Genomic DNA, 15,039 nt, shown 5'->3' with positions numbered 1-15,039 from the left:
AATGTAGACTTAATACAGTAATCTTTTTTCTATTGGAATAATTCTATCGAAAATATCAGCCTTCCCCTAAAACAAAGAGAGAACTTCACTGCTATATACCATCTTTTGTACAACATATATTCTTTCAATATACTCGAGCATTTACCACTACCCTTTATATACATTTCCACAAGAACAGCCAGTTTGAAAACTTCAGCTTCAAAACAACAGAGGGGCATTGCATTCAACAAACATAACTACCATACTACATTGGCCTTCTGGTTCGGGAAGGCATAGCCAGGAGAATCTTCTTCCTTGGTCCCTGCAAATCACCCGGAGTGCAACAATGAGAGGCTAACATGGGATAAGAGTAGCAACTAAATAAAAAATTGACGAGGCACATGGAACCCGTTGTGCCTTCTCCACATCCTAGCCTACAATTCGCGTATAATCAAGAGAAATTTGGCCCTCTCCCCACCCAGAACGAGAAAATTATCCCTTTTATCTTCTGGGAAGTAAGGGAATGGGTGTCACTGTGCTTAGCAAAATTAGCATAGTGACTTGCAGTAGAATTTGTGAACAATGTGATTTTCCAAATAAGATAACTGAAACAAGTACCATTGGTATCCCCAATTCCTTCAGGTCACCATCTCCCATTTGCTTTAATGCAGCCATGTCTACCTGAAATGGGTAAACAGACGTCACGTCACTAAGAAAGGTGTTGAACTAGGATCTCTCAAATTCTTGGCAAAGTATACTAAATCACTCAAACGAAAACATAAAGTGAGGCATATGAACAAACAGATAAAAGAGATGGACTGATTATTCAGTCGAACTATCTCATAAAAGACATGGCTGGGCAAAATAGATGATTATTGAAAACGTTATAGGTCAATGGTGCAACTTTTAATTTGTGAATAGCAGTGAGGCTACTATCTTTTACACAAGTAATAATGTCGGATTAGAAGTCCAAGATGAGCATATGGTTAGAAAGGGAGGACAATAAAAGAGCTGAAGAGCTTCAACACATAATCACAATACCTCTCAGGAAGTATAATAAACAACAAAACACATTTATGAGCAGTGATAATTATTGCACACTTTAAAAATAAGAAGGAAAAAAAAAACACATTTATGTAATGAATATAAAGGCCCATAATGCCCTAAAAACAAGATCCCTAGTTGGGACTTGGGAGGACAGACAAAGAGGTAGATCAAACAGAGTAAATAAGAAAGATCACGGGATAACATATGACCTAGTAATTGATATGTGATACAGACAAATGATCAAACTATTAGAAGATTTGTCACGTTACATATTCATCACGTTACACAAGGTATCTCTCCAAATAATGAGCAGCCTATAGATATGTTTGCAATTAGGAATCCAGTACACTAGGAGAAAGGATTTAATGCAGAATATTAAGTACCATTCTAACTAGCTCCTCATAAAAAAATCTTTCTTTTACAAAGAATATTAGGTTGTCTATCCAATACGGAACTACTTAATGCATGGCCTTGTTACTTTTGCAATGAAATCTAGTTCCACCTTCAAACTTTTTCTGCCACAGTACATTAGTATTGAGATTACAAATGTTCATAATGCTGAGATAATGTAATAACGAAGAAAAAATAAAAAACTAAAACACTTGATATCAATTAACAAGAGTACTATTCACCTCCTCCGCTTGAAATAGGACCGCGTACTTCCCCAAACCGAGCGAATTTAATAGACTGGCTACACTTGCAGGAGGTTGATCCTGTACAAAACCAGATAGAACAATGTTCAGATATTCACATAATACTCTGTCCATTTTCAAATATTTCTTCCCTTCTCCTTCATCCCAGCCATAAGGGGAAATGAGACTAAAATTCACAGTGGCTAAGAAAATATGGTGTAATGAGAAAGACATAAATTGTTAGAACTAACAACTAATTTGGACTTTGTTGAAGAGCAATGTAGAAATTAACACATGAATAAACAACTTGGAAGATTTCAACACAGAAAAACTCACTGTAATTTCAGTACCAGGAAAATGAATGCAAACAATGCTATGTCGCAGGAAGGAAAAATAGCAAGAATGATGAAAATCAGTCAGATAACAGACAATATAATTTTTCAAATGAGCATTAGCACCAAGGCATTCTTAAACATGATCAAACAATCCCATAGCAACTTAACTTTCATCAGCAATCCAATGCTTTAAATAGAGGCAGTGCTAAATTCCAGCATATACAGAAAATACAAACAACATTTTGGCCTGACAAAAGATACTAGGAAGCATCTCAGAGTGGATTAGAACCAGATAAAATATCTTCCATAAAAACTGATCTGCTAATTAAGTAACACTGTTTGTGTTGATCCCCAGAAAGACAACAACTAAAGAGGTTAGAGCTGAGCTCATGATCTTGAATGTCAACATAGAATGCCTAGTTCAGTTATCCAGTTCAAGATAAGACTGGCATTCAACCAGCAATACTCAAGATAGAAAACCAGTAATATAAATAATAAGTAGGTTCATACTGGATATGCGCTTTGCAGCAAGCTTCCATTTGCAGAGGGAAGACCTGACAATGGATTCCTGGCAGCCAATGCTGACATCATGGTCATAGGGGCAAGACCTTTTAGCTGAAAAGGGTCCAAGAGGTCATTTCCCAGCATACGAACCGTTCTTGAAGCTTCAGCTGGCCTTACTGATGGTACATGCTGAGCTGCAGTTATATTCCTCGAAGAAAAGACTTCTTTAGAATTATTTGCAAGTCTATTTGGAGATCTTGGCCTTACACCGCCAGCAATTTGTGATGCATAGGAGGATCTAATTGCCTCCCTCTGAAGCAATTCACTAGCTCCTGACGATGGTTGGCTGCCAGTGACAAGCCTCCTATGAAACTGTTCTGCAGATTGAACACTTCCTGCCATCCTCTTACGCTGTTCCTTTTTTCTTTTTTCTATCTCCAGAAGAATTTCCCTTTGCTTTCTTCTGCGCATTAGTTTCAGTCGGAGATCATTTTGCCCAACACGTGCATCTTCACATAACAGTAACAGTACCAAACATGAGCTAACATGATAGACCAAAGAATAACACAGGAAACTGGAATCATCCAAAAACTAAAAGAACACGTAAACGACAAATATTTCAGATAATACCATTCAGTCTGCCATATCTGGAACCTCCTGCATCTTTCTCCCCTCGCACACTTGCAAATGACAGCAAATTTTCCTTTATCAGATAAAATCATAATAGACACACCACTCTAACTTTCACAACTATCATCAGTCATTACAGAAAGACTTAAAAAGGGAAGACTGATAATCAATATAAATGCTACTGACAATCAGTTTTAAGTATAAGGTGCTCATTAAGTCTTTGACAGTTTTATCTATCACTTGCATTAGTCCGAAATAGCCTGCTTTAATTACACCTCCATTGAGCGGAGGGTCTATAGGAAACAGCCTCTCTACCCCACAAAGGCAGGGTAAGGTCTGCATACATCCTACCTCCCCAGACTCCCCAGACCCCACTTGTGAGATTACACTGGGTGTGTTGTTGTTGCATTAATCTGAATAGATAAATTAGACAGAGCTCACATTTAGCTCTACCAGAACAATAAACAAAAGATTGTACCGTTTGCCAAGGGATAGAGAAGGATCCTCAGTGTCAGTCCTGTAGGTCTCTCCTAGTGACCTTTTCCCTCTTGACAATGTCCGTTGACCAAAACTAGAACCCTGAGAAGCTGATGATCGCTTCACCACCTTCTGCAAATTTAAGAGTCGCAAAAATATGTACAACAAACGGATTTAAGAGAATGTAAAAGAAAGGCGAAACTAAATAACATAACATAGGTCTGATGCTTGATAAACAGCATTCTGATGCAAAATAAGAGTGAAAGCTTACTTGACCAGAGCGGCCTAAGGTGATGGTGACCTGAGGCCTTGACATTTGAGATTGTCCCAGCTAATAGCTTCTGAGATTTGATCAAATGCTTACACACACAAATCTGAAGGGAATACAGCAAAAAGATGAATTGATAGAGAGTAAAAACGAGAGAACCTGGGAATACAGCAAAAAGATGAATTGATAGAGAGTAAAAACGAGAGAACCCTAGGGCTTTGATAGAGAATCAGATGCCTGGGTTTACTCCATAGACTTGTCAAGGTCGCTATAAGTTTTTGTCTCTCTTTTTCCACATTTATTATTTTGTCGAGAGCGCGTCTACCCTAGTCCATGACACGCACTGCGCCACTCATTATTCTTGGAAATTCTGTGCCGCTACTATTAACCGCTTCCTCCTTCCAGTTTTACTTGTCCACTAAAAAAATAATTATCCAATTTTACTTGTCCACTTTAAAAAACCACCACTTTTTGCCAATTTTATCCTTAGTAAAAGTTTGGCCATAGAAAACCAAAAAAAAAAAAAAATATCACTTTTTTTGAAATTTTAGGGTTTTCTTAGTTCTCAAGGAATGTGTTTGTAGTTTTTGCTTTTATTCAAAATAATCTTTGATTATTGAAATGTACTTTTCTAAAAAACATGAAATATGCCCCCAATTTCTAAAAACTAGTAAAACCTCCCAAAGCGATTAATAAACATAACCAGTGTAAACAGAAATATAGCAATTATACTTGAGATTAGCTTATGGAGTTCTCAAAATTAATGGTTTCTTTCCATCAAAATGAAATAATCCTAATTTGATTTTTTTACCCTCCCAAAACACGTGAATTAACAAACATAACCAGAGGCTTAAGCTATACACAAAAAATATAGCATTTTTAAATATGGGTTTGTTGTAAAATTCTCACCTATTTCTTTTCTTTTAGAGGCTTTTAGCACATGATGTTCAATGTTGTTGGAGTGGAGATCAACATAAAAACTTTTTAAGTGTAAAAATTGAAAACAAAAGTAAGGGTCCAAAACAAAAAATGGAAAAAGTGAAAAACAAGGTTTTGGTTTTGGTTGTTTTCCAAATTCCGAATACAACTTTAAGTTGTATTTGAAATTTTTATGGCCAAACACTATAAAGTGAAAAAAGTGAAAAATATTCCAGAAAAAAGTGAATAATTCTCATGGCCAAACGGGTCCTTAGTATTAATAAGTCAAAACTTCAACACCCTTTTCCAACACTTTGAAATTATACTAGACAAACTTAGCTTAATATGAAAATTTTGGCCTCAAAACTAACTTTTTATGGGGAATATGTGAATTATTGAAACTCATTACTTAATTAGTTGGTTGCACATTTTTTCGGTAAGCTTTAATTTTTAATCATTAGGTAATTAGCAATAACTAGGGGTAGTATGATAAATTTGTCATTCTATTTTTATATATTATATATATATATATGTATAAGTCAATATGTGACGATTAAAACTGGACGGAGAGAGTATTTACAATTTTCACTCCTACTCCCACTTAGCTCTATTTCTTTATTTCTATTTCTTTATTTTCTCCAATTTGATCCCATAAGAAGTTAAATTTTGAGTATAGCTTTTGGAGAGACAAAAATCTAAATGGTCCTTTATAACTATTTTGGTCCTTAACATTTATTCTTGGGCACAAGCTCCTCTTTTGTGATTTCTTGGAAAGTTAATTCACCGGATAGGGGTCAATGTGAAACCTCCATAAATAACGGCAAGTGTAATTGGTACTTCAAAACAATCACTAGTTTTCTCTAACTTCCTTTTAAGTAACACATCCAAGCTCCCAAAAAGGAAAATTAATCATAGTATTTATTAATTCACTCATTATACAACTGTGAAATGTGCTTTTTGTTTAAGTTATAAATGCAGGTATATGATCCTCAAGGTGAAATTACTCCAGCAGATCTCATCTAAGATGAAACAATTTTCCTCCCAGTCAAGTAAAATGTACAAGAATGGTTCCCATGTGGTGATTTGTGAAGCTCTTTGAGATAGAACCGATGCAGACCTTACCCCAACCATAGTATGGGGTTGAGAGGCTATTTCCGATAGACCCTTGGCTCAAGAAAAGCATTTCAAACAGTTTTGAAAAATCAAAATACGAAAATGAAGACCGATTTGGATCCTTAATTTTATCATGATTGTATCTTATTTTCCTCTTACTTGGTATCAGCTCTTTCCTAGACTCCACCATGTGGGAATATGCTGGGTATGTGGTTGTTGTTGTTGATGGCGGTTTTAGCTCTTTACCTAATAAATTGGTCCTTTTTTTCTTTTCCTTTTCTCCCTTCATAAAACCGAACAAAGAAAGATGATTACACAAAATTTCTCTCCCTGGCCTCGCGTTTGGGAGACATTTGCTGAGTGCAAACAGGCAAAATCATAGCCCATTTTCGCCAGCCCATATAAGAGCCAACAACACATTTGAGAGACGTTGCATATAAACGGGCTTACATTCGGAAGGTGAGTGATATCTCCATTTCATTATTAATACATAACGCACCAGGCATAAAACTTCACTAAGCAGCTTTTAGAAATTAGGAAAATGCATTAGCTGAAGCCACCCAGAATTCCCTATTACAACTCATACAATCAAGATGCATCACACGACAGTTAGCATAAATTGCACTGGCATTCACCCATCCAAGCTCATTTGACAAGATCAGAATCCTCGACAATATACTGGATGGGGTTTCAGCAACATGTCACATCAGAACTTTGATATGTGCTCTTCATCTACTACTCAAATATACATGTACAACAAAAACGTAACGTTCATAGCAAGTATAAGATGTTGGAGCATCACATGTTTGCTGTTGTTTCCTTAATCTCCTCCATAGTAATTGTCTGTGAAACAAAAGGGAGAAGACTCACCTTAGCAGCATATATAATGGCAAAACAGACACTAAAGCGTCATAAGACACGGACAGCATATGATAGTAACCCTTTATTTTTACCATAGATTCAGGGAGTCTGATATATCAATGATAGAGTAAGCAAACTCATGCTATCACATGCCATCATTTAAAATAACTTTTTCCCAATTGTGACTCCCATTTTCTCTTATATCAAATCATTGCCTCATTATTATTAACCATCATGACTAGAAGTGACCTACCTCAGTAGACAACCCACTCTCCTCTCAAGGTAGCTAAAACAACAAAGAGGAAAAGAGCTATTGATCAAATACTCAAACCTAAGAAGGTAATTAGAGACCAAGCTTAGCATATTTGCATTTGGTTTACCTGTTCTTCTCCAGCAAAATCATTATCAGGCGTCAGAAAAAGCATGCAGTGACACTCCTTCCTGTAATGCAGGTTTGAAGGAGGATTAGAAAGATAATAAAGCAACAAAAGTTGATTAACCCCAAGGCTTAAAATCGATTTTATAGATGATAGAATACTAAAATCCATGATTACTTGAATAGACAATTCAGACTAAAATGGTGACAACCACATATACATGATGGCACACGTAACTGAGCTAGAAACACTGAATGGCTTCTTCGATCAAGGTTTCCTTTTCTTGTCAAGTGGACAAGATTTTATTTGCAGATACATACAGAAACCACAATATAATCAAACCCTTCTTTACAATTAAGACCTTAACATGTTGAACAGCCAAAGCATACAAGGGAAACCGACAAGTTAATTTTAAATTCATGCACCCATGACTATAGTTGGTGATCATTGTCTCTCATGCATTCTAAATATTTATTATTCAGATATTCAAGGTCTGAAAAACTCAAAGCAAAACACCCTTAAAAAGCCTTTTCTTACCATAAAGTTAGAGGCAAACCCAACATCCAGTATCGCCGGGAGAAAGGAGGAAAAATGTCATTACAGAAAATAGAGAATCCAAAATATTGATTTCTATTTATTGGATCTCCTATTTCTGCTTTGTTTTTACTCCCAGCAAGCAAAAACGAAGTGTGACATGACCAAAATACAACCAAGTCTATGGATACAAGCAAAAACATCTTACCTCTCTCTCATTGGTACACATGGACAATTCCAGAAGCCCTGCTGAGCTTCTGCGGCTTTGTCATCATAATGCCTGGAAAATTAAAATGACAACAATATGGTACAGTTATGGTAATAATGATTATAAAGGTATTGTGGTAACTGGTAAGAAGCAAAGCATGAAAACCATAAAAACAAATGTGTTAGGAATGAATATTTTACCTGCAGGGGCAGAGTGGCGCACCCAATGTATCCTTGTGCTCTGCCAATCCCTAAGCATAGGTCAACGAATGCCATTAGTTGAATTCTATTCTCGATGTAGAAACAGATGTTTCAATAAGGATATAGAAACCACTGCGAGTAGGGATTCAGACATCCTAACATCCTTTATTATATAAACAGTTTGTACTTGTTCTCTCTTATCTCTCATTATAAGTCTTTGATATCCCCTCAGTTCAAGAATTTCCACAGCTCCACAGTTTACAATTTATACATACACCAACCAACATAGAAATATGTTCCTAGAAGATGCACAAAAACAAACCTCAACCTAAATATAAACTGAAGGATACCTGGGCAAAACTATTAAAGCTTTAGAACCAAGGTATCACTTTTTTGATAACCAAGGTAGCACTTCTGAGCAACAAAATAATAGTCAACAATAATCAAACATCTACAGCAACTTTCTTGGAACTGAAAAGATACCACACACTTAAAGCTTGTCCAAAACTGCATGTAATACAGAATTCTATTATCTTGGAGAAAGAAAATCGCAATAGAGTTTCCAAACAGTTACTATAAATTCTCACTATATAGCTTAGGAGAGAGTATTCTAAAGTTCCAAACATTGTATAACTTGTCATCCTCTGACTGTACTGTACTTTCTGATGACTTTTGGTCAATTTAACAGCATAAAAGAGTATCTGCAAGAAATGGTAATTCTCGACATAAAAATTATTACCTCTACAATAACTTACTTACCAGCTAACACAGTAAACCCACAAGCTGAAATAGTGAGTTGACATTGACCCACTTTGTTTAGTTGCTAATGCAGCAGTCACAAAATTATAGCGGCAATACAAAACAAAATTAAGAAGCTACAGAAGACAGCTTTCATGGAGACTAAAGGCCCTGTCCCAAACTCAATCCCATCTCAATAAGTGAAATAGAAAAGAATAATTTAAGTGCCATGCCTAGAGATTGAAATAGGAAAAATGATCTGAAACACGTGCTAAAGTCATAAACACACAAGTTTGTATATACTATAGCAGGTACAAGCAATCGAATGATCATTAAAAAATGAGGAAGGGAAAAGAAAGTACCTTGATGACCACAGAAGTGACACCTTTATCACTGCAGAAATATGTTTCTGACCTACGAGCATACTGCTCCGAGAATTTCCTCATGATGTCAACAGATTTCTCTGATGGTTCCACTACATATACAAACAACATGTCAATGAAATTAGCCATTTCAGTAAAATCAATATATAAACTGGTACTGATTTTGTTAATTTGATCTTCCCAATTATATTCTGATGTAGCTGAATGAAGGCGTATTTTCATTTTGCAGAAAAAATCACAAGTAAATCTATATATGCTTATCCACAGTGCCTAAAATGAGCCTTCAAGATCTATAATAGCAGTATATATATTCTAAACTCAAGACTAAAATGTGAAGAAAATTTTTAAAAGCTCGAGGCAGTTATTAACATCCAATTAGTCTCCATGGATCCAATTTCATGATCTTATCACCATAGACAAACTAATAACTCAAAAATCAAAATAACAGTGAATACGTAAACCAAAAAAAATAAATACAAATTAATAGTTGCACGAACTCTATAAACACAAGCTAGTTTCAACTCAGGAGCAATAAATCAAAGCATTTTATTTCCAAAAATTTAAAAGCTCGAGGTAGTTATTAACATTCAATTAGTCTCAGTGGATCCAATTTAAGGATCTTATCACCATAGACAAATTAATATCTCAAAATCGGAAAAAAAAATATTCATAATAGTTGCACGAACTCTGAAAATACAAGCTAGTTATGACACACGAGCAATAAATCAAAGCATTTTATTTGCAAAAATATGCAACGGAATGGAAATGAGTACTTACTTTTGGCTACGGTAAGGTGGCTACGAGTAGAAGGCTTAGGAAAAGTGGCTAAAGATGAAATCCCAAAGCTAACACTGTATGAGGTGGACGCTTGAAGAGTTGTCATCGTTAAGTGTTGATTTTGTTAAAACACCACAATTTTGGAAGGGAAAAGATCTCTATGGTACTGAGAATGATATTTATATACCATCTGTTCTCTTGTTGTTTTTTTCACATAATATATTGTGAGGATAAATTAATTAATTAATGAAAAGGTTGTGTGAGCGCCACTCGTTGCAATATCATCGGACAAAATTACAGAGCCACTCGGTTCACCCGCTTCCGTTCTTTATTACGTTACGGCAACTTTGATTGGGCTTTTGGACATCTTTTTTATCAATGGGCTTTTTAAAGTGGCCCATATGGAGTGAAATTTTCACAACATTTATTTAGTAATTGACCTTTTTTTTTTAAAAAAAAAAAAGTTTTACGTATTATTTTTCTTGCAATTTATAGACCTTTTAAATCATAGTTATAATTTATTTTTTTGAGCAAATTAAAAATTTGATGAGAAAATATTAGACCATGATCTAAAATTTTGTAAGTTATTGCAAATGTAGACCACAGTGTAATATAGGTCTATAGGATGAGTAATATAGGAGCTAATATTAGATCCGAATCTAACATTGTCTAGAAATGAAATTTCTCAAGGGCTATATTTGCACAACCCTTAAAAATAGGGAGAAAATCTAAATGGTGATTGGTGGCTTAAAAAAAGAGGACTTTATTTACGAAACTAAAACATTTGTAGAAAATGAAAGGCCTTATAATGTCATTTGGGGCCTCTCCAGCATCATCTTAACACTTGTATACTTGATGTTTTGCTTAGTAATAAAACTTAGTAATAATTGATTCATCTACCATTAACAGAAAGACATATAATTTGCAAAAACGAAAGAGAATAGCATCTCCTTATATGACACTAGTGAATTCACTTTTGTTCTTTGTAAAATGTATTTACTTCGCGTCAGCTTTTCTAGCTTAACGGATTAAAGTTTTAAATATTAAATTTGAACATATACTAATGTTGAATTTTTATAAAAGAAACAAATTTAGTAATCAAACATCTTTCATTACTCTACCATTTTTTTAATTCATAATTTTTTAGATAATTTATACAGAATCTTTTGACTGAAAGAATATATGGGACATCAAAATCCTTCTTGCTAGCATGCAAAAAAAAAAAAGGTGATGAAATAAATAATTGGCTAATTTTTTGAGAATTTTTTTTTTCAATATTCCTGGTTTATTTTGTAGATTTCATCTTATATATTATTACTAATAACCATACAAATTAAAACACTCAATTCAATTTTTAGTTGTATATTGAGAAATAGAATTTAATTTTTGAAATAATATGTTAAACTAAACCAAACCTTCTCAGTTAAGTAATAAAACTTAGTAATAATTGATTAATCGGCATGCAAAAAGACTATGATGAAATAAATAATTAGCTAATTGTTTGAGACAATTCTTTTTCAATGTTCCTGGTCTTTGACAGTTTATTACATCTCTAATAATCTCCTACTAAAATAATGGAAAATAAATATAGAAAAAGAATTAGTTACCTAACTAAAGCAATTTTAACAAAGAGGAGATCAAGCCAAGAAAAAGTAGAAAAAGCAAATAATTAAATAATTAGTATAAATAAAATTAGGCCGTCTAAAATATCTCAATTATAAGAAAATTGGTTACTTACATTGGGTGAAAGAGATATTATCAAATGATTTTTTTTGAAGTCAAATTTAAAGAATACTAATTTTAAACTATTTAGAGAAAGCAAATGGAAAAGCATAACCGAAAAAGACATTCATGTCAAGTAGTTAATGCCTCTGTCCTTCTCCTGAAATCTCCCCATAGTCATCTTTTAGTCTTATTTTCATCAATCCATTGTTTGGTCTTCTCCTTATCCTGCGAGAAATAATGCATCGCAAAAAATGATGCACTACCAATGAAAATTGTCAAAAAACAAATTAAAAACATAAATGTTATGTTCTTGTTTTAGGAGTTAGGATCAATATTATAGGATACAAAAAAACTAATTTACTGGATGAAAATCTTAGAAAGTAAAATCATACATGATATATTTGTCAGTAAATACTATTTAGTGCACAATAAAAAATACATGAAGGCCCAATACATGAAGAATATCATAACCAATTAAAAGATAAAAAAAGATATATAGGGCCAACAATAGAGTATCTATAAGCAGATGAATGAACTTGCCTCTGTAATTTTCGATGATAAGTATGCATGGAGGAAAAACGGATTTACAAATTTCTAATACTATTACCAAGAAAACAAAAATCAAACAATAAGGTAGAAAATTGAGGAAGATAAAGAATTTAAGATCAAGGGAATAAAATATGCCAAGAAGAAAATATAAAAAGAAAAGTTGAAATTGAGAAAGCCAAAAAGATAAATGGGTAAATGATTATGGCATAAATAGAAAATGCAAAAATTATGTCTGAATATATCCTTAGCCTCTATTTATAGTATATGATGTTTGAAATATGTACAGATTACATAGAAAATGGGAAATAAACCACTTATTTACTCATTATTTAAAGCACTAATAGCTAATGTACATACATGCATAGTGGAGGGGAAATAAAGACCCCCTTTACAGGTTATTTAAGGATCCATTTACAAGTTATTAAGAGTGCCTTCAAAATCTAATTTCAAAGTAACGTTTTAGTATAAGAGAAGTATACAAAACTACCATTGGTATGCAACAATTAAGAAATGAGAATTAGGATTTACTGCATGTACGTAGGTAAACCTTGCAAAGTAATATTTAATGCATGTCTTTTTTTAAAATCCAATTAGTTAGTAAATGCAAAGAAATGCAAAAAATTGAGAAAAAAGATAAATGAGAATGGTGGCCATAGAGACGTGTCACGTCACCTTATTTATGGCTAGCTTTATATTTTATATAGATTGTTAACTCTCAATATCAACAATCCAAAAATAAACGAAAGGAAAGAAATTGTTTAATAAGCGTTTGAAACAGTGTAGTGGTAGGGATTTAGTAGCTCAGTTGGTTGATTACCTGAACTTTCACCTCACGTTGGTGGGGTTCAATCCCCACATCAGAATCCCCTTCCCCATTTCCCCTTCCCTACCCCCACGTAATAAAAACAATTTTTTTTTTTTAAAAAAAAAAAAACAGTGTAGTGCCCAATGATATTGAACCCTACAAGTCCCTTGGCCGCCAGAAAAGGAAAAGGAACCTGATTAATATACAAAGTACAAACCCAGTCCAACTCAAACACACCTTTATATATTTCACAGTTTGCTCAATTTTCACATAGCAATAAAGATGGAAGAGGACAAGATTATTGCCATGCATAATGTGTACATTCCCGATGAGACTGTCATCGAAATTTTGAAAAGAGTTCCTGCCAAGTCTCTAATGCGTTTTAGGTGTGTTTCGAAATACTTTTGTTCTCTTATATCAGAATCCTCATTCATTGAAGCACATCACAAAAGTTTGGTCGCACAATTCTTCCTTCTAAATCGCGTAGCTTTGATTCCAAAACATGTCATATATAATTTATCCCAGAGAGAAGAAGATCAAGATTTAGCTAATTGTCCCCTCCGGTATTTGGATGAGCCATGTTTCCGTAATCTTCGCTATATGCACTCTATCAACGGCCTAGTTTGTCTATGGAACCACAAGGGAGATGTTGCTATTTGCAATCCTTTCATAAAAGAGCATGTCTTTCTTCCTAAAGCACCACACATTGAAAAAGTTTCCGATTCGACTACTTACCTCTTCGGTTTGGATCCCACCACCAAGAAACATAAAGTATTGATGGAGTATATGGCTCCTTATGAATACAGGAGCCGGGTGAAATATTGGATTTTCACCATTGGGGTGGACAAGTCGTGGAGAGAGATATCCGGTTGGACCGAATTTTTCTCTATGAAGAATTGTGTCTGTATCAACGGCCTCATTTATTGTGAAATTTTTTTTAGACGAGACATTGCTGTGTTCAGTATTATTACTGGAGAGGAAAAGTTAATCAGAATGATTGCGTTGCCCTATAGGATATCTATGAATACTTTAGAATACATACCAAAAATTGTAGAAATAAAGGGACAAGTTGCGCTACTTGTAAATGACAAGGATTTTCAGGTCGTTCCTAAAATTCTTTTGTATGTTCTCAACGGTACTAGTGAAACAGATGTGTGGGTGAAGCATAGAATTGAGCTACCATTGGAGTTAACTAAAACATCTTTATTTACCGCCAATTCTAAGGGAGAGATTGTATCGATTTCAGATACTGAGACTTCACACGTTTTCTTATATGACATTGGAATCAAGAAATGGAGAAAAGTTGAGATACATAGAAACTATAAGCAAGAATGTCGCACGGATACGATTAGTGTTTTGCTAAATCTTGTGGAAAGTATTTGGCCCTTGAGATAACTTCGCGTAGGCCTCTTCATGGTTTAGAATGTATTGATTTCTAAACATAAAGCAGATGTATGATTTAATTTTATGTCTCATGTGTTTAAAACAATTTATTACTAAGCTTTTTACTCTACCAAGGAAATTATATAGCACAAACATACATACCTTCTTGGCAAACATATAAATAGCCTTCTTAGTAAACGTCAAATACCGTCAGAATTTTTTATAACAATGATCCTCTGTATGCATGTTATATTATATGTTCTCTATAATAACATTTCGTTATAGCAGCCAAAAAATAACATTATGACTTTTGCAAGTGTATAAGTCGTATGACACTCTGTGTGTATATATATCGAGAGCAAGAGCGCAGACCACAAGAGATAAAATGCAATTTCAAATAATGGAATTATATATACATGCTAAAACTGATACAAAGTCTAAGAGTACTATTTATGGGGAAAAAATGCCACTTATGTAACTAATAACTCTATATATACCCTAGATGTCTTAAAATCCCAAAGAAATTAGCTTGGTACACAGAGTGAATTTTTTTCCGATTATTCGTTTTTGGGATAGTTGTTTAGTAAATAACTCTT

The 15,039-nt window shown here is 34.1% G+C and overlaps 3 protein-coding genes across 4 annotated transcripts; 1 reads left to right on the top strand and 2 right to left on the bottom strand.

Moving 5' to 3' along the window:
* Positions 1-112: 112 nt before the first annotated feature.
* Positions 113-4,174, bottom strand: LOC132047168 (uncharacterized). Of its 2 annotated transcripts, XM_059438090.1 has the most exons (8): positions 4,110-4,174; positions 3,876-3,978; positions 3,606-3,733; positions 3,128-3,177; positions 2,504-3,006; positions 1,659-1,739; positions 598-660; positions 113-301 (listed from the first exon to the last, which is right to left on the bottom strand). In XM_059438090.1, the coding sequence occupies exons 2-8, from the start codon at positions 3,918-3,920 to the stop codon at positions 245-247; spliced, it is 927 nt and encodes a 308-aa protein (XP_059294073.1). In that variant the 5' UTR covers positions 3,921-3,978; positions 4,110-4,174; the 3' UTR covers positions 113-244. The 2 variants fall into 2 exon arrangements, with proteins under 2 accessions (XP_059294073.1, XP_059294072.1); XM_059438089.1 differs by lacking the exon at positions 4,110-4,174 and having other exon boundaries at positions 3,876-4,026.
* A 2,189-nt stretch (positions 4,175-6,363) lies between these two features.
* LOC132047166 (ferredoxin-thioredoxin reductase catalytic chain, chloroplastic) lies at positions 6,364-10,181 on the bottom strand. The gene is made up of 6 exons (XM_059438088.1): positions 9,982-10,181; positions 9,184-9,296; positions 8,084-8,133; positions 7,884-7,955; positions 7,145-7,205; positions 6,364-6,746 (listed from the first exon to the last, which is right to left on the bottom strand). The coding sequence occupies exons 1-6, from the start codon at positions 10,085-10,087 to the stop codon at positions 6,702-6,704; spliced, it is 447 nt and encodes a 148-aa protein (XP_059294071.1). The 5' UTR covers positions 10,088-10,181; the 3' UTR covers positions 6,364-6,701.
* A 3,001-nt stretch (positions 10,182-13,182) lies between these two features.
* LOC132047910 (putative F-box protein At1g32420) lies at positions 13,183-14,455 on the top strand. The gene has a single exon (XM_059438883.1). It carries the CDS (start codon positions 13,343-13,345, stop codon positions 14,453-14,455), a length of 1,113 nt encoding a protein of 370 aa, XP_059294866.1. The 5' UTR covers positions 13,183-13,342.
* The last annotated feature ends 584 nt before the right edge of the window (positions 14,456-15,039 follow it).

The sequence above is a fragment of the Lycium ferocissimum genome, chromosome 2, assembly GCF_029784015.1.
Source record: "Lycium ferocissimum isolate CSIRO_LF1 chromosome 2, AGI_CSIRO_Lferr_CH_V1, whole genome shotgun sequence".
NCBI lineage: Eukaryota > Viridiplantae > Streptophyta > Magnoliopsida > Solanales > Solanaceae > Lycium > Lycium ferocissimum.
The sequence above is the reverse complement of the archived record's forward strand: the minus strand, read 5'-3'. Positions and strand labels throughout refer to the sequence as shown.